The sequence below is a fragment of the Diorhabda sublineata genome, chromosome 4, assembly GCF_026230105.1.
Source record: "Diorhabda sublineata isolate icDioSubl1.1 chromosome 4, icDioSubl1.1, whole genome shotgun sequence".
NCBI lineage: Eukaryota > Metazoa > Arthropoda > Insecta > Coleoptera > Chrysomelidae > Diorhabda > Diorhabda sublineata.
This window is the reverse complement of record NC_079477.1, coordinates 18637655-18661475: the sequence shown is the minus strand read 5'-3', so window position 1 is coordinate 18661475 and position 23821 is coordinate 18637655. Positions and strand designations below refer to the sequence as shown.

General features: G+C 31.4%; 1 protein-coding gene across 3 annotated transcripts in view; it reads right to left on the bottom strand.

The window, feature by feature from the left end:
- Positions 1-1866: 1866 nt before the first annotated feature.
- LOC130442518 (tyrosine-protein kinase receptor torso) overlaps positions 1867-23821 on the bottom strand; it is a 65079-nt gene continuing 43124 nt past the window's right edge. Inside the window, exons 7-14 of one of the 3 annotated variants that reach the window (XR_008909781.1) lie at positions 21892-22067; positions 21082-21360; positions 19713-19914; positions 10190-10382; positions 7680-7818; positions 6596-6948; positions 6126-6364; positions 1867-5542 (exon numbers count right to left, since the gene is read on the bottom strand). Coding sequence is in view for 1 of the 3 variants with exons in the window: in XM_056776684.1 (XP_056632662.1) it covers positions 5503-5542; positions 6188-6364; positions 6596-6948; positions 7680-7818; positions 10190-10382; positions 19713-19914; positions 21082-21360; positions 21892-22067 (1559 nt within the window). In the remaining 2 variants the exon portion in view is untranslated. The remainder of the gene's footprint in view (positions 5543-6125; positions 6365-6595; positions 6949-7679; positions 7819-10189; positions 10383-19712; positions 19915-21081; positions 21361-21891; positions 22068-23821) is intronic. The other 2 variants (XR_008909780.1, XM_056776684.1) reach the window with 2 other exon arrangements.

Here is a 23821-nt window from a genome sequence, read left to right as displayed (position 1 = left end):
CGCACTCTCTTCTTCCAAATACTATAATTCTGTCCATTAAAAGGAGTTATTCCTCTTTGCGAATTTAAGTTCGAATTTGTCATTGTGTCGAATTATCTCAATTCACTCACAATAAAATAATTCACTTAATATATCTTCTATTTAAAATATTTTTATACACACACTACAATTATCACTTAATTGTGGAATGTCTAACAAGTACTTTTACAAGTTTGATTTCGATCACAAATTATTATTTAAGTTCACTATTTTCACGATTTAATTATTCACGTTATCTGGGCCCATAACCTGTTGAAAGTTATGGATAGGTAATCGTGATTATTAGGTTTTATATTTATAAATGAAATACACATTGTTTAACATTCATATATTAAGTCTTTATTTAAAAGACTACGTTTTCGAGGAGCGTCCTCACGCTTCAAAGAGTCGGTTTGTACTAACTAAAAACTAATAATAAAATATTTACAATGAGGTCTAAGCCTCCCCTTAAGAATCGTAAAATTACAGATGTTTTACTAAAATATATGCATTACTCCGAAAAGTAAAAGAGTCCTTTGTGTGACCCATGTGTCCGGGGTCATAAAACAGAGGTAAGACTTACTTTTCCTTTTCTAAAATATCTTTCAACTAAATGTTAAGTTTCCTTAAACATAAAATCTAAGCATAATGTTAAAATAATCAAAATGAAAAAAATAATTTGTAAAATAGGATTCAATTTTGCTCAGAGAAATTCAACATGCTTTGATTAGTTGATCGTTCATTAATACAAACTACTAGCAGTAGCGTGCCTAAAATTTATGATTTTAAATGAGATTTGAATATTTTTTTAATGTTGTAGGTGAACTTGTTTCACCTTGAAATTTTTTATTTTATTCCAAGATACATCGTTTTTTTACAACTGCTTATTTTTTTTATTACTGCAGATTTAATTCCGTAAAAGATACAAGAGTTTTGAAAATTTTTTCAGGGGCATTAATAACAAGTTTACAAATTTAACTTTACACCAAACCTAATACTGAAAACAAAGCGAAAAACATAAGAAAATTAATATGAAGTGTTTCCTCCACGTTCACTAATAATAGCCACAATTCATATTGGCAGCTTGGTCAATTTGATTTCAATCTTCAATTGAAACGTTATTAAGCTGTTGTAAATTTGCATAAATTAGACGAGCTCGGTTTCCCTCTCAAGAACATTGAAACTTGCTTCAAAGAGCTGGGCTTAGAGTAGGGCAAATTACTACTGGAATTTTAACCTCTGCTAAATACTCACGTAAACTTTTCACAACACGCGGATGTATATTATTATGAACATGAAACCGTTTCCGATGAACGGTGAAAAAGTAACAAGGAACAAAATGGTTCCTATATCGTTTGTTATGGCTCCCCTTTTTATTACAACACATTGGAGAACTAATTTTTAACTTTAAAATATTTAGCGTTGAACAGCGATTATATTGGTCAATATCTGTTTTACGATTATTACTTATTGTTATATCCAAAGAAAATAATTTAAAATGCAACTATTTTCTGAAACCCTTGTATCGTTTATAAAAATTAAGTATTAATAAATGAATCAATCATAAAGAAAAGGTGTCTTAATTTATATTTTTGTTCGGTGATTTTTTTTTCAAAAGTACTAATATCATTTTAACATGAAACGTACTTAAATTTTTCAATTGGGAATACATAGTTGTGATTTTGAAACAAATATTATGATGCTCAAGTGTTACTATTGTGTGAAAATAATATCTTTAAATGGTTTTATTAAAGCTCATTTCGTCTAGATATCATTTGATATGGTATAATTTATAAAAACGTTCTTGTAGTACCAGTTCAATTAATTAGGATTGAAATAATAGATGTGTTTCTTTGAATTTTTTATTTTCTCAATACCCTGATATAATAAATCCCTTTAATCATATAATTAAATGTTATACATCATTTAAAAATACTTGACATATTCACAAATTATTTTTCGGACGAAAAAAAATAAATTTGGAAACATTACATTTTTATATTGGTTGATATTATTTCGCTAAGAAAATGTAATAAGCCCTTATATAGATATTATTAAAACCTTACATAAATATAAAAAAGTGCATTTATAATCACAGACATAATATTTATTTAAATTGTGGCAATGTTGTAACGTTTTGGATTATACACTTTGCACAAAGAATAAACATTCCTGATTATTTTCAAGAAATACTTATCACAAAATTTGAATAAAAAATTGTTTTAAATCAACAGATTTATGTATGTTACATGAAGATAGTGACAAGTTATAGTGCTGTAAAAAATGTATAAAATTGTATATAATAAATTATAATGGAAGTAATTTGTATGTGCTAAAAAGTTATTTATAATATTCAGTTTAAAAATTATATATTTTCTATTATATCTAAGTTATGACTATTAAAGTGATACTATTGTTTCTAACTCTTTTAATAAGAGTTTCATTTATATAAATACATTTTCAAAATTGATATTCCGATTCTTATTGACCACTAAAAAAATACTAGTAACATTTCCTGTTTTCCTTTCTAGAATTACTTTTGCGGCATAAGAGCATTAGATCTCATTTTGTAGATATAGTATAGGGTAAAAGTATTCTTATTTAGTCTTTGAAAAAGTTAAAGATATACCAAAAATTTATAATTACATAGGTCGTGCTCTGCTTTACGTAGTGTACAGTCTTATCAATAAACATCTTGTAGTGTGATTAGACTTTTAGTATTGAAAACCGGCAACAAGGTCGAGGGTGGACAGCTCGCGAAACAACGACAAGCTATCAGCAGTGGCATAAGAGAAATGAGCGACAGTAAACTTATAATCCATAATTCAGTTGAATATAATGTAAATAAAATTAAAGCAAAATCGGAACGTCTGATTCATTGATTAAGTAACCAATAAACGTAACACATCTGGAATATGATCGGTGATAATCAGTGTAGATTTCTAAATACAGGAGTCGATTCAATATCAACATTGTTATTCACAGTAGAGACCATAATCAAAACCTGAAATATACTATCAAAGACCAGAGGAAAAGTTAATGGAACATTGAAATGACAGAAAATTTGATTGAAGGAAAAAAGACTGTCTCCATTTGAACAAACATAAGATAAAATTTTGATAATGAGATATGGCAATAAAGAAACCGACAATGATCTAAATAAAAATTATACATCAGTAAAACATAGATACCTAAGAATAAATATCAATAACAGCAATAGCGAAAACGAAGAAATACGTATTAGTGGATTAGCAGAAGGTGACAACAATATTAAACAAATTCAATTTTAACGGCGAATTATGAAGTTACACAAATGAGAACGAATTTCCCCTGAATGAGGCGGCAGAAACTCATTTGTTAATAACAGCTACGCAAGGTGGTGATACATTTGGTGTCGATTTGATATCAAGCCTTTCTTTGTAATTGCTAAAGTTCATGTCATCATGAAATTATCTATAATTACTCATTTACTTATAAATAAATAAATTGTTCGACATACAACCGACTTTCTCATCCATTATGAACAATAACAAGGTGTTAATTCATTGACATATCGACATAATAATTATTATAAACACTAAAAGTAGTTGTGCTTAAATACGGTTTCGATATTAATATCAACCATTAAATTGATAAATATTAATGATTTACTGTTGACATGTAGGAGATCTAACGAAATTAACAAGTACCAAGCGCCTGTATAAAACTATAGAGTAACAAAAGTAGGAGTGGATAAACCCTTCGAAGGATATGAATCTTTCTGTGGAATCGGTTACAGGACAATAGAGAAAATATTAGGAAAGGGAGTAGATAGGAAAAGAATCAGTTACTGGAATAATCCACATGGGCTCAAACAGGCAAAGATACTCCTAGAAACCTATATCCACAGAAGATCTATTGAATGTATCAACCTAACTAAGAACAATTTACGATTATTAACACGAGTCTTATTGAGGCGTTTCCGCCTCAATGGGCGCTGGATTTAGCAGAGAATGTAATCTGCAGGTTCTGCTGTGTAGAAGACGAAACCTCTATCCACTTTCCCTCAAAGTGTGAGAGACTACACCAGAGTATTATATATGTAAAATTTGAAATAAAAGATAAAGATCTTTGGCAGCTAGAGCCTTTCCACTAAATTTTCTGAAGGGAGTGGAGTTAATAGACCAGCAGTAAACATTGACCGTTCCCAGTGCCACAGCAAAAAAGGGAACACAATAGTTCAGTCTATATCACACACATAAACATAAGGACATCTTTTATATTTCTCAATATTGTCATATAATAGGTTTACTCCAGCAGATTGTCTGTGAATACTTGATGCGCTATATGAAAATGCCGTTCCAACAGTTTCAAGTTCAAGTAACGAAAGAAAAATTTTACGTTTCAGCAGCAACTTCAATACTAGTTCGGGGCGAATATAATGTTTTGACTAAATTTTAGAACATATGGATCCGCGCATATTTTAGATCGTATTTTGTGTTTTATCAGGTTGTAAAATATTTTTAAGATGGGGATAAGTATTTAGTCGGTAGTCGAGATGAAAGTGAATGGTCCAGGGAAACTGTATAAAATAAAAAATGATGCTTTTCTTTTTTTTCCTACCTGTGTTAAAGGTGGTGTTGCAGCAGCAATTATTGGGTACGCGTTCAAAGTAGATTATAAACTTTTTCTTAAGGATGGTATATCTTAGGTATATATTACTAAAATTCTCTAAGGGATTAATATTTCCCATATCCTTTTTAGTAACATCCAAATAGCCCTTTTAACTGTAGGTACATTTGGTAAGTAGCATCTAATGGCTTAGGACACAAAATCACTTTATAGTTTCTGAATGTACCCTAAAAATAAACAAACCTTAAACACCTCTTAAAAAGCAAGCATTATACCAGTTGTGGTACAGTTCAGAGACTGAAGTTGCAGTGGGCTCAAGAATATAGAAATTGGAGACATGAAGAGTGGGAGAGAGTTTTATGGAGTGATAAGTCAATGTTTGAAGTTTTTGGGTCTAAGAAAAGAGTATTTGTGCGCAGATCATAGAAAGAATGGATGCTAGATTAAGATGACCAGACGTCTCGCTTTTGGTGGGATGTTTTTCAGAATTTGTCCCGAGTTCCGCGACGTTTTTCAAGAGTCCCGACTTTTAGGATTAAGTAATTTTTGATATTTAAGAAAATCATTGTTTTGCGTTCTAAGAATCCTATGGGCTACGTCGACTAACAATTAAATGTTGAAACTTTGAAAGCCATTTTATGTGTCAAATATTTCAAAAATTCTTGTCAAGATTTTTACAATATTTTAAAACATGACAACAATCTATTGAAACAAATTCACTCAAATAAAAAATATGTCAAAGAATAAAATATTATACATTTTTTTATATTTATAAATTGTATTTATGTTAAAAATAACAAAAAAAATTGTTGATTCTCTCCCCTCCTTCAGAGTTGTCCCGCTTTGCCCATCTAAAAATCTGGTCACCTTATGCTAAATCCTTGGGTAATCCCATAGAAGGGTGACTGGAGACCTAGTAAAAATTGAAGGATTTTGAAGAAAGAATGCCAAAAAAATATTAAAGGAAAATGTATGCTATGCAAAGCGCCTCATCGGCAGATAATTTATCTTCCATCATGATAATGATTTGAGGCATTCCTTAAACTGTGCAAAGAGTACTTAAAATAATTGGAAAGGAAAAATGTACTGAAAGTAATGATTTGGCCCTCACAATCGCCCGACCTCAACCTGATTGAGTTGTTGTGGCACAAATTGGGCAGAGAAGTAAAAAAGCAGTGTCCTACTTCCACTTCACATCTTCGAAATATTCTTAAAAACGTGTGGAACCAGATAAACGACGATTGTTTGTCGAAAATGTTATGAGGAATGTCAAAATTGTGCATCGAAATAATAAAAACAAAAAGGGTTACATCGTTGGATAAAAAATCTTAAGCGTGTATCATGCAAACTTTAGGGTGGGAAAAATTTTTGACCGGTGGTGTAGATACTCGCGTTTGTGTATTGTAAAAAAGAGTACATACGATGCTGGAACTTTTAATGGAATTATAATAAATGAAGAGTGGATTATTATGCGTTCTTTATTGATTATTACTTACTCTATGTTTAAATTAAAAATTGTAATACTGTATAGCTCATAAGCATAAACAGTTAATTCTACCTCTTTAGCGGTTTTATGTTCTCAACTATAACCTCTTTTTCTTTATAAATGCTTCGTTTATCTAAATTCACATAATTTGATTGTAAAACTAGTAGTTCATCAAGCGATTTTCTGAGCTCTGTAAACGATGGACGACTGTTGGGTTGTTCATCCCAACATTTACACATTAGATAATATCTGAAATAAAAAAATGTATATATATATATATATATATATATATATATATATATATATATATATATATATATATATATATATATATAAAGATAAATGACAATCCCGGATGAAAACATCCGTTTTAAGAGGTTCTTTTATATGTTGGGAATTTAAGCTGGTTCTTCTAGTGTACTTATTCTTCTATATCTGATAAAAAATTAATTCAATTCATAAATATTATTAAACACTTACAATTCATCTCTGCAATTGTCCGGTTTTTTCATTCTGTAGCCAACTTTTAGCATGTCCATAATATCATGCGTGGGTATTCCCGGATAAGGAGTACCACCCATAGTTATAATCTCCCATAAAAGTATTCCAAAAGACCAAACGTCGCTTTGAGTTGTGTAAATCTGATGGGTCATAGATTCCAAAGCCATCCAACGAATCGGAAGTTTTCCACCGGTCGATTTACAATACATGTTATTATAGTAAACATCACGACTCAAACCAAAATCGGATATTTTGGCAATATTATCTGCAGTTATCAAAACATTTCTTGCTGCCAAGTCACGATGAATCATTTTTAATGATGATAGATATTCCTAAGAACGAGAATAAAGGTTTAACAGTTATTCAGAATCTGAAATATCATCGTTAACAACTAACAAAAAGTGTCATATTTTTTAGCAAATTCTCAAGAATTACTTGCGTGGGTGAAATCCATCAGAATATTTTCTAAATTGAATGTATTTTCTTTATTAGATTTGTAATGGATGTCTTCTTTTTCTATGTCGATATGGTTTATATTTTGAAATTTATTGTTTTCACATTATTGATTTTCAACTGTTGATTTCATATCGATCGTCGAGTTTTATTTCTGTATGATTTGAAGCTTGAGAATTGCTTCGAATTTCATTGGCTATAAGTGTGAGTGAGCATTATATCCTCGTAATTAACAGGAAATATGGTAACATTCTAAAGGTTTTGGTTTTAGAATAGGAACATGACATGCGAAAATCAATTTAAATTAAGAAAATGTTAACTAGGTCCGAAGAAACGTATGGCATAGTAAGAGATCATTGAATCGAAGAATTCAAAACAAAAATTTCGTAATTTGATATTACGGAACTATGAAGTGTATCTAACTTGGCAAATACAATAGAGTTCTCGATATTATCCATAAATGATATAAAATTTTGGTAATCGAGCTAAGATAGTCGAGTTGTAAATTTGTTTCAAGTATCTATCATCTAATTCCATTCAATGATATGACTTTTGTTCACTAATAAACATTACATATGGTAACGAAGCTACAAATCGTATCTCAACTTACCATTCCTAAAGAAACTTGTCTGGCAAATGAAATAAGATCCTTGGTTTCTGGAATGTCGTTAAGGTTTAGTTGATCAAATTCGTACATTTTATTGAACACTGACCTCTCCACATAATCATCTCCTTGGCTGAGTAGATTACTGAAATGATATTCCGTGAGCCATATTAGTTTGCTAGTTGAAGAAAATAAAGAAAATTTTTTGTTGTAACGTGCCTACCAGATCCTGATTATTATTACTATTAGTGAGAATGGGGTGACCTTGTTGGTCTTATTTGTCTGGATAATCCTTTTGCATTCCCCTTAATCATCCTGGTGCAGTCCATGGAGTATAGGAGGTATTATAATTTGTTTCTCTAATTACAGAACCGGAAGTGGATCCGGAGTCCTGACTGTGCCGGATACTTCACTTTCGTGAGCCTTGTGAATATACTTTTCTATTTTTTACTTATACTAACTTATTTTTGACCCCATTTTATCCTGATGAAAAGTTTGACGTGAAATTTTCTGTCAAGTAGTTAAAACTGCTGGAAGAAACCATCTCCAGATCTACAAGTTTTTGTAGCGCTACTATAGCCATTGCTTTTATAGTCCTTTCCTCCCAGATCAGATAAATTCAAGTTTGAGAAAGTCTGAGTTTAAAGATGACCTCGAATATCCACATCATGTGGATAGATATTTTGACTCCTTGCTGTACTGCAACAGCATCATTTAAGTTAAGTTGCAGTTCACATCCCACTTGTAGATTTCAGTATTCTTTCTATTATTCTATTACTTTAGGTGCCATCTGAGTGATTTGTAATAGAATGTCGCAAAAGAATCCACGGGTGACAATCAAAGCATCATCGATGTAGCCCATTAAGTTGCCAATATTTCTTTCAGTAGTGAAATTATTGATAATTAAAATCAATTGAACCAATAAATCATATTTATTATCATACTTTATTTTTATTTTAGAAATATCAGGATTTTTATGTTCTTTCACTATTTAGTTTAATTATAATTTAACAACTGATTACAATAATTATTATTTTCGATATTTATACGACACTGAAAATGACACAAACACATGAGTTGTAGGGAAAACCGTTCATAAAGAGATCATAAAAGCCTCGAGTACAAATTATCTTATCTAAATTATCTTATATTATCTAATCTTACATCTGATTTATTTATGCCAAAAATGTTCCTCCATTTTGAAAAAACCAAACGTTATTGACTCTTATTGTGGTCGTATTAAACATAATACAGGATAGGAGAGGAGGAAAGAAAAAGAAGTTTTTTAAATAAAGAAATGGAGTACTTACTTACACAAGGTAAAGCTGGGCTGGAGATAATATTTATGAAAAACAAAAATGAGATATGATAATAGACAAAAGAGAATTTATAACAAAATGTTTCACAGAAATATCAATTAAAGGGAATGTAAATAAGTAATTCAACATGGGCATAGAAGTAAATAAATTCCACCATTAGAAGAGGAAATCTCACATCAAAGATAGATCGAAAAATCCTATAGAGAAAATGAAATATAACCAGGGATAAAATACGGTGGAGGAAAATTCACCATTCAAGCAGAAACTACATAGGAAACGTCCTACTGTACAGAGTGTACGAGGTCTGGCTATTAAATAACAATACTGTGCACCTAGAGGGTGCCTTAGACGGGAGGGGTAAAAAACAAGTAGTGCGTTGAGTATCTAGATATCTTGTCTATAACACGTCCAAAAATATGTTTCCGTCACTATTATAGTATTTATACAGTAGCGGTTAGCGGTTTGAAACGAACGCGTTTTTTTCTCGTGCCGAAAACCATGTGTAACGAAAAACAGGAGCAACGTAACAATCTCAAATTTCTTGTTAAATTGAAAAAAACTCCGACTGAGTGCTATAGATTGTTGCAAGAGGCCTATGGGGACAATTCTCGTTCGCGTGTTTTTGAGTGGTGTAAGCGCTTTACTGAGAGCCGAGAGAGCACTGAAGATGACCAGGGCCCAGGTCGACCTGTGACTGTTTCAACTCCGGAAACAGTGACCGAAATCAACCAAATTGTGCGTGCAGATCGTCGAATGAGCGTCTGGATGTTTGCTTAGGCTATAAACGCCGATAAAGAAACGGTTGGGTGAAGTTTGTGCGAAGTTGGAAACAAAAATCTGACTCCTGACCAAAAGCTCTTGCGTCAACGGGTCTGCTCAGATTTCCTTGAAAGGTTAGAAAAGTTAGAAAAAGATCTGCGGGACCCGATTTGAGTCTGCAAGCGGTAAAGCAAAAAACGACTGATCTCCTAAAGGCACTCACCAAAGAAGACTTCCAGCACTGCTTCCGATCAATAGAAAAAACGTATGGAAAGGTGTTTGGCGAGGGGAGGGGAGTACATACACCTATTAATATTAACTGTGCCTCTCTCAAAAATGTAATTCATAATAATTTACAAAAGCCAACGCTCTATTGGGTATAATTACTTATTAATTAAAGCTCATATTCCTAGCTTACAATTAACAAAGTGTACTTACGCTTTCAAAATCTTATCCGATGCCACCCGTAAGTAACTTTGCAGATCTCCTTTTGCACAATATTCGACAACTAGTAAGAGCTGGTCTTGTGTAACACAACCAACTAATGAAACCAAATGAGGATGATCAGGAACCGACTTCATTAACTGAATCTCATGATGGAACTGTTCGATTTCTTCTGAAGTTGGATTTTCTAAAAACAAAAATATTTCAAGTAATTCACAAAAAAATATCGCTTATTCGGACAATGGTATCATTTTCATAACAATCTATTTTAAGATAGTAAATAGCGTAAACATCTCACATGAATACGGATCCATGGTGTACTTATAACAAATTGAGTAGGTACGCGTAATGTTATTGCAAAATGGGTGCTTCAAAGAAAGGACCAAAACAACATCAAGAGCAAATTTTATAGCTGCGCATAAGGAAAAAAGCGATTTCTAGTCTTCATGAAATTACTGAAGAAACATAGTTTTGTAATATTCAAATCTTCCGGTAGCAGAGTGGAGAACAAAATTAAAGCCAATTAAATTTCCCAAAAAACAACTGCAATCTGGAGACGTTATAGTATTATCATTTCAATTACATTGAGAAAAACTAAGTTCATAAGGCAGACCAGCCAAGGATAAAAAATGTTTTTCTTGAATGCAACATACCTCATCTAACAGGGAGTTACTCCCGCTTTTTAAAAAAAAAATATACAATTAAGTTTGTTAACATACGAGTATGTATTGATATCTAACTAGTCTAGACCAGATGCATAAATAAAATATTGCGTTACCATTAGGGGTGTGCAAAATAATCGATTAATTGAGTGATCGATTAATCGATATATATTTTTAAAAATAATCGATAATCGATTAATCGAAAATAATCAAATAATCGGAAAATGTAAAAATATCGATTATCGAAAAAATCGAATATTCGGAAATAATCGGTTAATCGAAAATACTCGATTAATGGATATTAACCAATTTATTGAAGATTGATTTTTTTTCATAATTTTCACACTTTTGTACTTTTTTGTGGTCCTGTAACCTGTAACTCAACACTCAATTCTGTTCTGTAGGTATACTGGATCCAAAATTTACCTATTAAGAATAAAATCCTCTTTCTGAGATATGAATAATAAGAAATATTTCTATTTAGTTTTATTTTGGTGGGAATCAAATCACAATGTTATTTTTCAACTTTATAGCTGCCATAATCAAGTAATATTTGTTTTGAATTTTCGATCTCTTTGGCACACATTGTATTAAATGGATCACAATTATTGATTATATTAATCAATTACATAAAATTGAGTAAGAGCACACTCTCTTTTAATTAATCGCTTTAATCAATCAAATACCTACATATTGATAATTAGGTATATAACATTTAAACTTATTTAGTTAACTAGGTACAAAAATTATTCTTAAAAAGCTCTTTACAAATGGTATTTACCTTAAAAAAATATAGAAAATATCATTATTTTCTTTGATATTAGATAGTGTCCAACGGCCCGCGTCTTTCTAAGTTTTTTATTTTATTTATAGGTGTCGGCGATAATTGAAATCTTTGCGGCGTAGTGCCGCATAGTTTTGCTGCTGCATTTTTTTTTGGATCGCAGGACAGAAAATATTAGATCATTTGCTTTATTAGAACCGTTGTGATATGACGCTTTGGCACTTTTGGCAGTGTACATCATAAAAGAGTTTTGATATTTCACATAGCGTTTGTTTTTTTAATTCGACCTATCCTATCACTGTGCTTTCCGATTGATTGTTTAAAGTGTGGAAAGAAAAAATTAAGGTAAGTTTCTAAGCATAACCAAATTAATAATTTGTTATTATGATTATGACTATTGCTAATTTTTATGATTATGATTATTACTAATTCCATTGAAGAGGATCCAGGTTTGTGTGCCAATTATTTTCTAGTTTTTGTTACAGATGATCATTTATAAAAAGAGTTTTACGTAAAATTTGTGTAAGTCACCTATTTTTTTAACAAGTTAATTACATTTACTATAATCTTTGATTATACAGTCCCGTATTATACAGTATACAGAGTTCGGGACCGGACTTTTGCCGAACTCTGTATATTATAGTGCTGTCAAATTTTTTGAGGGCGGCAAGTTCAAAGTTTATTCTTGCAGTCGGTAATAAAAATAATGTGAATGAGGTGCAGATGCAGCATTTTTTGTCTGATTTATGCTTTTTTTGGGAATATGAAAGAAAATAGAGGAAGAAGCTTACTTTGGCATTACTTCAATAAATCTGGAACTGGAGACACCTCAGTTTGTAGAAAATGTGAAAAAAAAAAACATTAAGTCATTCGGCAACACTACCAATTTAAGGAATCACTTGAAGGCAAAGCATTCACTTCTTTAATCTGAGATGCAAAATATTCATCGAACAGATAAATCTGCGAATACTGAAATAAGCGATGATGAATCAAGGTAAATATTATTTCATAGTACAAACTACTGATCTTATTATTGTATTAATGGTACAAGGATATAGTGCGTTTTTTGGAACTAAGTTCCTCATCGCTCGTTACGCTCTAAGCATTTACCGAATGCAAGCTAGGCCAAAAAAGTGTTGACCGACAACCGAAACCGACACTTTTGCAGTTAGTTGAACAATCCATTGGAAATTTTGCACAAATGGTCAGTTCACATTGATTTTGAGCAAAATCACTCAGGGGAAGGAAAACAAAAATAAGGGATAATTTTAATTTTTTCGGTCAATAAATTATTTCTAACTGAGGTAAAATTAAAAAATAATTGTTGAGCATAAAAACAAAGAACACTTACATTAAAAAGGAGATGTTTGAACCATCTACATAAGGAGAAGACAAAATTGGGGCCAACAAATAATTCTGCATATAAACGAAATAGCTATATTATTTGATATACGAGCTACTCTAACTAATTTTGGATAATAAATCAGGTATAAACCGGTATAAAATAAAATCACTAATAAATGCTTAAATCTCAGTAGTATCGACAGAATCGACTTCTTCTTCATAACAGATACCTCCATTAATACAAGTCACTTCAACTTCCAAAATGTCCATAAAAAGCTTTACGATGACAAAAAAGTTACAAACCAAAGCCGACATGGCTTTGGCTTTTTTCGTAGGTACAGAAATGATAATATAATATAGTAGAAAAAGACGGTTTCAAACAATTTGTACAAGTTTTACGTGGAAGCTATAAATTACCCAGCAGAAACACATTGTCACGAAAGTTAATTCCTAATTTGTACAATGAAACGCGCCGAGTTAATTGAAGCCAAATTTATATCTTGTACCACCTGATTGCTGGACTTCCATTGCAAACAGGTCCTATATCGTCCTAGGTAAAATTAAAAAAATTCAGAATATTTGTTAGACTGTTAGAGACTTAAAAATAATTCAGAAAAAATACAACACTAAGGAAACAAAAATTCCTTCCTTTTCTAAAACTTTTCTCTTTTAAATTTAATCAAGACAATTGTTCAACAAGAAGTAAATCTCTTAAATTTTTTACAAACCTATAATAATGGACATTACAAAAAGCTGATACTAAACACTGACGATTTGAAACTCCTGAATGTTATCCTGGAATTCTAACTCCAATTCAAAACATTTCAGAAACTCTGGAGAAAATTATGTAACGGGATCTACCATTCTACCTACTTCTTTGGAATTAGGTAAAACATTGGTAGATGAATACGATGAAACTGAAATTGATGAAGAAATTGTAAAACTAAAAAGGGAAATAGCTTCATTAATTTTAAACACACTTAAAAACAGATATGAAAGCAACGAGAAAACTCATAAACTATTGCAGACTGCCACCTTCATGGACCCACGTTTTAAAGGATCCTTTTTTAGTTCTGCAGAAAACCAGATAATTGAAGAAATAATATTACAACTTAGTAGCGAATTAGAAATAATTCCAGTTTCTGAGAATAGAGCTGCGTCATCAGGAAAAAAGAAAAGCGGACTTTCATCAATTTTTAAATCTATGAAAACTGTTGAAGGAAGTAATGCTGTGAGTTTAAATGTGAAAATTAAAAATGAACTATATATATATATATATATATATATATATATATATATATATATATATATATATATATATATATATATAAATATATGAATATACCAGTCATGGATGTTGAAGAAGATCCACTGATATGGTGGAAATATTACGCACATGTATTTCCTTTTCTTTCACAATGTGCAAAAAAGTTTCTCTGTATTCAAGCTTCCAGTGTTCCATCTGAGCGAGTATTTAGCAAAGGAGGCTAAATAGTAACTGACCTAAGAGCGTCACTAACTGGAGATTATATTGACCAGCTTGTTTTTTTAACTATGAATGAGACGTTTCTTAACATTCCTAAAAATTTATAATAAACATCTTTCAAGATAATAATTTTTTGTTTTGCTTTTAGTTGCAAGTCTAAATCTAAGACTAAAGAGTTTACTTTGAAACAAGCCCAATAAGAGCTAGTGACAAATTATCACTTTTAATTATTAATATTCAAAAGATATTGTTGTGTAAGGGGGAGCTTGTGGACAACATCCTGTGAGAATTTAGTTTTATAAAATACAATGTTTTTTGCCTATTTTCATTCTCAAAAATGTATAATGGTATTGGTACACAGTATTACAAAGTAAAAGACTGAAATAGTTATTTGTATGCTTAGGCCACGAAATACCTTTTTAACGTACCGAAAGAATAGTTATCGCCGAGACCGCTTGCAGCCGAGGCAAGATAATCTTGAGGTCGTTAAAAAGTTTCGCGGCTGTGGCATACACACTATTTTTCGTACAATCGTTAAAATAATCAAATAATATAGTAATCAATTTAACGATTGAAAAATTTATTTTCTGAATAATTATTTCAACATAATTCAATATCAGAATTTTACTTCCAAATATCTTCTGTAGGTTCATTATTTGGTTTGTTTTTATTGGGAATCAAACCATAATGTCTTCTGTATGTTCTTAATGGTATACTCGCTCTTTATCTTGTTTTTTGTAGGAATCAAACCAAAATCGTTCTTTTGAAGCTTTATTTCCAATTTTCGAATAATCGAAAATTGATTATTTTCGATTATTTTGGATTGATCGATTATTTTCGATTGATCAATTATTTTCGATAAATTATTTTTGATTATTTTATATAATCAATTATATTTTTTTGATAATTGCCCAGCCCTAGTTACCATAGCAACGAACAATAACTTATTAGAAGTGTCAGTGTAAAGTTCCACGTCAAAAAAGTAAATTAGAGTTACGCAATAAATTAAAAGAAAAAATATGTACACCGAAATTGTGTAAATCGAAAAATTGGAGTATCGAGCAATTATAAAGTACCTGTATTTAAAAGGGTTAAGAGGTAAGCAGATTTATGAAGATATACTTAACACCCTTGGTGATCAATGTCCTTCGTATGCGACCGTGAAAAATTGGGATGCAAGCTTCAAAAGAGGTAAATTTGCCATTGAAGATGATAACCGATCGGGAAGGCCAGGTTCTGTGTCAGTCCCCGAAAATATCGATGCAGTTCAAGACATGATTTTATCAGACCGTCGAACTGGGCTAAAAAGGATATCTGAAGCACTGCATATTTCATACGAATGCGTTCATCATATAGTTCACGTCAATTTGGATATGAAAAAAATTGCTGCAAAATGTATCTCCAAATGTTTGATGTTGACCAAAAGCGTACAAGGGTAGAAACATCGCGTTCGATCTGTGCTTGAATTGAAAACGATGTAGACTTCTTAAACCGAATTGTTACTATAGATGAGACATTTCTACGATCCAGAAGCAAAGCAACAATCGATGGAATGGCGACACTCTGGTTCTCCAAGACCTAAGAAGTTTCGTGTCCAAAAATCTGCTGGAAAAGTTCTTGCTTCAGTTTTTGGGATTGCCATGGAGTAATCATGATTGATTTTTTGGATAAGGGTAGAACAATAATTGGAGATTACTATTCGACATTACTGACCACTCTACAGGAGAAAATTAAAGAGAAGAGACGTGGAAAGCTATCCAAAGGAGTTTTGTTTTTGCAGGACAACGCCCCTACACACAAAGTTTAGATGTGTATGTGCATTCTACGAGGGTTCTACGAGAGTTTTGAAATATAGCAATACTGATCTGATTATTTCAAATTTGACACAGCCGTCATGAAGTTTCAAAATTTTAATGTTGTGAACGTATTCAGAATGTGTCATACGACTGCTATTTGAGTTGTTTACAGATACTTAAAACATTCATCTTGGTAATAAAATGGAATTAAACCGCGAACATTTTCGTGCCATGATGTTCTATGACTTTTGACGTGGATTAAACCAACAGCGGTGTGCCGATCATCTCGCTTTGACTATTGATGATGAGGCACCATATCGAGCCACCGCGTTCCGCTGGTTTTCCGAATTCATTCGTAGACGTGCTTCGCTACAGGATGAATTTTGTGAAGGTCGTCCAAAATCGGCTATTGTGCCACAAAACATAGATGCTGTACGTGAACTGATATTACTAGATCGTTATGTGAAATTGAGGTATCCTTTGGCATTAGTTCCACTTGCATACATTCGAGTTTGCACGAACATTTGGCTATTAAAAAGTTCTTTTCGCGTTGGATACCGCATAATTTGATAACCGATCAAAAACGCTTGCAAAAGGGTACTGATCTTAATATAGAATATTTTGAAAAACAAAAAAGTCTTATTCAACTATAAATATTTGTTTTTATTAGTCTATCTCATAACTAAGTAGCAACGCTCGTATTACTCAATCAATATCTCTTTTTATGAAGTTATTAGTGATCTCATATTTTTAACAACCATTATAGAAGGTTTTTTTTAGTTCAACAGCACAATCTGAGCCAGATTCTTAGCTTCCTTATAGCAAGTATAATTTTTTATATTTTGTTCAAAGTTAGTTAAAGGAAGCCTCATGTACGAAGGGTCTTTATTTACAGAAGAGAGAAAAATATTTTTATGTCTACATATATTTTTCGTCGATAATTATCTATTACAACAATCCATGAATGATTTTTCCTATTATAAAAAAGACTTGAACAAGTATGTACATGTACTAAGAGTAATTGTAATATTTTGGATAATGAAAAACAATTGATTTAGAAATTTATGGATGAATTTGGAAGATCTAATCAAATTTCAGCTTCAAGTTATCGGTATTGTGGATAACGTCAAAGTAATACTCAGTTTTTCGGTATCGAAGCGCACATCAAACAGTGTAATTGTGAATGTTGGTGAACAGTGGGCTCCAAGACGTAAATTCAAAACTAACAAATAGTACTTCCAAAAATATTCCCTCTAGTTGTTGATTTGAATGAATCTTCTTTCCCCTTCCTCTTCTTTCTCATATCGTTTCGTGATTTTCTCCTAACGATTTTTATGATTTTTATTTGTTTTTTTTTATACGTAATATCATAATGTAGCATAACTCTGTCTGGAATATAAACACGTTAAACTTGTAATGAAACAATATATTGGCTGGTCCCATTGGCTTAAAATGGATTATTCTAGATTCAAGAAATCTTTCATGTTAAATTTATTGAAATATATATTTATACGGTTGAATAATTATCAATCTATTTTTCAATTTATTATTTTAAAAAAGCTGAGAATGCTCAAATATAGTTTTATTTCTATTCGGGAATCTAGAAGTATTCTCAACGACTATCTATAAATGATATCGCCGTTCCAAGAAACAAGGACATGTAATTTTTTTCAAATTTAACTTTATTGAAGAAAAGTACTTAAAAACACATTCTTTTCAGAGGAACATGTAGTGCTACAAAGACGCAAGTGTAGTTTGTGTGGGTTTCTGTGAAGTTGTAAGTGTATACCTTCTGTGGAAAAACAACGTAAGTGTACATTGTGCTAATATTTCTCCAACTTTCTAGGTTTTAGTATCATAAAAGTATTTTGTGTCAATATTTTACAGAATTTTAGGTTTTGGCTTTGACTTAAGTGCATTTTGCGTCAAATTTTATTTAATAACCTTTGTGTGTCTTAATTATGTTTAACTTTTTTCCCCAAAACTTACGTAAATAAAAATATTTCAATTTTGGGGTATCTTTTTATGAGGTAGTTCTATCAATTCCAATGGATGGCTTTTTCTACAAGTCTCTGAATTGTTATTAGTCGCAGTGATCATTACTTTTGAAAAATTCTCTTTACCTTTTTTTTCTTTTTTCGATTTTAAAAATAGAAAAAGATTATACTTCCTGCTATTTCTGCAAACATTACCCGGGTATCGATGGGGTATTCTAATCTGACAATTGTGGGAGACAACAAAAAAATAGGTGAGTACTAATAAAATATAATTTTATATTAGTTAAATATTATATCTCTCCAGGTACCTCGTTGGTATGTATGCAGCAGGAAATAAATTAAATAACGCACAAATTTTTGGTAAGAGGTCATACACAAAACAAAGTTCAGTTCACAGTATCATTGAAAGATGTTTAAGAGGAAAAAGACCTGGGCCTATCCACGTTCCTGACCATTTATCAGAAATGTCAAAAAAACTTTAGCAAAAAATACAAATGGGGACGAATTTAAAATTAGCGAAGTAAGGTTACTACAATGAAAAGGAAAACGACTTGGTAACATACAAAATTAGTTACGAACAACCAGAATTCCATAGATATTCAAACAAAAAAGACGTTTTATAGAAACCAAAAAATTTGAAGATGTAATTTTAGGACCTGCTTGTAAGCATAAAATTGAAATAGCTGATATTAAGAAAAAGGATCTCAAAAGTCTAGTTGAAAGTAACATAATCCGTCAATTTTATAAATATTTTTATGATCACATTTGTGTTTGATTTTTATCCCGACTTAAATATTTTTTATAACGTTTGTACCTACTTTACTTTTTCTATAGAATATATTTCTTATAATAATTAAGTTTGTTTTATTTTTACTATCACTTTTATCTCTAAATTGTATGCATTGAAATGCATTTCTTTGAACATTATTAAGTTGATTTTTAATTTAGAGATTTGACAACCCACCATATGTTTGGTCATGATTGCCTTTTGGTAATTTTTAGTCTAAAGAAATAAAGACGCAATTACAAAAAATACTCAATTGGCTTAAACTGTTTTTTTTTAAATAAGGCTTCTGAAACATGATACTAATTTAAAGTTATAAATAAACAGTTAATTGAAAAACATATATTAGTTGATTGATAGTTGCACAATTTAAGAAATAGTTTGGAAACTTTTGTCTTTCCTGTAAAATTTCAATTTTAACAGTTACGCCTTTGTTTTACCGGAACAGCGATATGTAATCTCGGTTTAATTGCACTGTTGCTTGCGTCACTGATCCTCTCGATTCCTTACAACAACAGTTTGCCTATTTATGGATTCAAAGAAATTGTTTTATTCTAAAAGAAAGATTGTCAATCATAATAAAGAGTAATATAAAAGTTAAATCATTTATCATTGTTGATCCTTGTTATTTTAGATATGTTAGTTTTTCACTAGAATATATTACCTCTCAACATTTTAATGGCAACAGCGATTTCTTCTTTCTTTTTTCGATAGTACAAGCCTTTACGTACCACTCCAAAAGCACCGGCACCCAAAATCTCTTTAATCACAAGCTTCTGTGTATCTATTTCCCATTTATCCATTTTCATTTGTTTAATTTTGTTTGCAGTTAAATCATTGTGTATTGAAGATTTCTCTTCTGTTTTCTAAAAAATATAAAACAATGAAAAATAACTTTCTTCTCTAGCTTATCAATCTCCAACTAGTAATCAACTGTTAAGCGTATAGTTGATGATGCTGGATAAATATTCCAATATTCCTGATTGCTACCGCGACGAAGATACAATTATATCTACTTGGAAGGATGTGCCCTTGATCGACAATTTTGTCGATCTGTTAAATTGCGAATCATTAGTCATTTCTACCTAGCCGATGTGCTAGGCACACCTTACTTCGTATCATATATTATTAAAATATACACACACTTCTACTGTTTTAAATTTTAATAATTTAAAACACAGTTTTGCCTTTCCATCGAACTTCAAAATCATTCTAGATGGTCGAGCTATATATATATCCAGGTTTACTTAACAGAAAGCGGGTTCTATTACAATACAATGCTAAAGCACATACTGCGAAAGTTACGTCAACTAAGATTGAAGAACTTGGTGGTATTGCACTCCTACCACATCCAGCATTTAGTTCAAGTTACTATTAATTTAACTTCAGTTTCTAGCTGGATTCTGTACCCGTCTTTTTGTCTACTCTAACTCTCACCTAGCAATGCATGGCTTCAGCGAGCCAAGAAAACATCCCAAGCCCAACCATGCAGAGGATAATAGGCCATCCATAAAACAAAAAATTTTCTTTTACAACCAATAATCAAAACTCAATGATCTCTCGTAGAATATTTGATACTAATTGAACAAAAATTATTTTTTGTCTTACTTACGCGGTACAGATTCTTTTGTATCATTGTAAAAAATATGTATTATTTATTGTGTAAATATCCTAATGTTTAATTTCTTTTTCGACAATTTATTTGTACAATGGCCTCCTATACTTCTATTGTTGATAAAAAATGAATTTGATAAATAAGTATACATGACAAAGGAAATGCTTAAAATATATTAGTCAATGTTTGCTACAATATTTGCGAAGAAATAATCTTTGTGAAACCCTTTATATTAACTTAGGATAAAAATATCATAATGGAAATTTATTACAGTTATAGGCATATATCAAGACAAACTTATGTTCGAATAATTTTTTAACTTGAAATTCAAATTCTCAAACTACTGCATTTATTTGGTTAAAAATTGTGAAAATTACGAGAATTACCGAATTTTATCATGGGCCTTAATATACTTAACTCTTTTATGATTTTTTAGCCGTATTGGAAAATATAGCTTCAGTCCAAACAATGCTGCTAAACAAATCAAAATCATTGAACTTCCTATAATTAAAATAACTTCTATTGATTCAGAAGAACTGGGAATATCTTCTCCTTCATATTCTTCTGTAGTAAAATTTGCAGATCGTTGTTTGTGAATCACAGCTGGAGGACTTGCACCTCTAGTGGAGAAAGCGATAACTATGACATCGTAATTGGGTGTTAGTTGAATTTCTGATAACGTAAATGATGTGCTGTTCTGGAAAACAAATAGGTAATTACGTTTATTTCTGTTTCTGGGTTCATGCTACGTTAAATTAATTCAATAAAAATTATTATAAATAGGGTTCACGCCAGCATGGCGACATAACGACAATTGTCGCCAAATCATCAAGAAATGTCGCCAAAATAATACACTTCGACGACAAATTTGTCGCCCAAAATATTTTTAAAAAAACCTATGTTTTATATTTACTGTGCTGTTTTTGCATAAAAGAATTTATATATGCCGTAAAAATATGTATAAAAGTGTGTGTAGCATGCATATGTTAATTTTTTTATTTTTGTCTACCACGTTATATTTTTGGACCACTAAATCATAATTTAGGTGGTCCTTTTGGACCACTAAATTTTCATTGCTGGTGTGAACCCTAATTATAAACAAACAAATGATAGAAGTTCCGAAGTTAATAGAAAAATTTTGAGAACGACCAAAAGATATTAAAATATATTCAAATAAATTTTTGTTGTGATATTTTGGTGTTTATTAGTATCTAAATGAAATACTTACACCGGTTATATTATATGACAATGTTGTATTGATATCCCATAATTTTATTATGACTGTGTAATAGTATGGATCGTAATGGGGTTTTTTCCACCGCACAGTAACGTTATAACATATCTTATCTTTTACATTCTGGAGTAGATATTCTCTAACTTCAAGATTCTGTGGCATATCCGGAACTGGAATAAAATATGAGCAAGAAATATATTTTCAAGGTTCAAAGGCAAAAAATGTCTACATATTTCTAATCTATAATTTTATATCAGATAGTGCTTAGCAAAGAAAAAAGAAGACTAGGAAAATCTCGCTTCTTCGGTCTTGATCTAGCTTAAATTTTTATAGGGATTACAAAGCTACGTGACTACTGGTGCCTCTCAGGGTAGCTGTCCAATTAGACGGAAACCTTGTAATGCCAAGAATCCCTGGTGGAATTACTCTTATAAGAAACACTAAAAAGTCACACGCTGTCTCTTGAGGAAGACCATCCTATTAGCGATATCAGTTTTATACTCAAAACAATAAAAAAGGTCAAGGATCGGTCTTTAGATAAGAACACCTTGGTCGAGAGATTACTACATGCTCAACACTATGCTTACCAGCCTGGCAAATCTATTGACCTGGCTCTAAACTATTTGAAGAGAAGGGTGGAAGGTGCCTTACCCAGTGGAAAGGTTGCTCTGGCAACATTCTTTGATAATGAAAGAGCTTTCGACAATACTCCTTTTATAGTAATTAGTCGGGGTATCGAGAAACGTGGCACTGAACTATGTCTGTGGAATTAAATAGCGAAGTTGTCGAACAATGGAGGCCAGGATAAAGTTTTGTCTCCAACGCTGTGATGTATGCTCGTTGACCACGTAGTTAATATAAACAAGTCTGGCCTGTATATTCAGGCCTATACTGACGAGTTCAGAGTTTCGTGGATCTTAGTATCATAGGGCTTACGCCACCAACAAATGCCCTTGATACCTACTGGATGAATGGAGGGCAACTAGTAAGTGATGGATGCAGCTCTTTCTGTTTCCCAGTCACTTGAACAACAACTTCTCTAAAGCTCATGAGACATAGTAAAAACATACATAGATGGGCTTTATTTCTCTTTTGCCAAACAACTTCTTTACTTCAACAGGCGCTAAATTCAACTGGTCACTTGCCTTTTACCTGAACAGGATGTTTCTATATTCGACCGACAACGCACTACCACAGAGGGATCTCAATAAATGATCCATTTTCATATAGGAATACGAACCCATACGAGGCCTAGTTGCTGAGATATAGGGTGTTCAAAATTTTAAATCAAAATCAAAAATTTGTCATAAATTCAGAGTGCCTTTAAATTTTTTTTTCAAAATTGGTGAATAATTTGCTCCTTAATAAAGTAATATATTGACATAAAAAAATTTGGAAAAATTCAACCAGTGACGCGCTGTCATGGTTAGTTGTCACCTTTATCCCCCAATTTTTTACGCCACTGAAGAAAATTCTTTTTTAATTTTGTTTCAAATTGCCTGATTGCCTGATAATTTTTCTAGTTAAAAAACTAATAATCTTTTATGGTGCTAAAATGAACGGTGTTGTAGAAATTTGCCTCTAAACAAAAGTCTGCAAGCATGTAAGTAGTTTTCAAATTAAATAATTATTCATTTAATTTCGATTAATGATCAAGCATAAGTAGTTCAAAACAAATAAAAAGTATTCATAATCTCAATTGTTCAAACTGTTGGTCGCTTACTTCAATACACTTATTACACCATTTTAATGAAAAACGTGTCTTTGAAAATAAATCTTAATGGGATTAAATGATTTTTGCCGTAGCTTGAATTCTAGCTATTAGATCATGTTCAGATTGTTTCGTACACTGAGGACTTCATATAGCCCCATATAAAAAAATCGATAGGATTTAAGTCACGTGATCTTGGAGGCCAGCAATTGG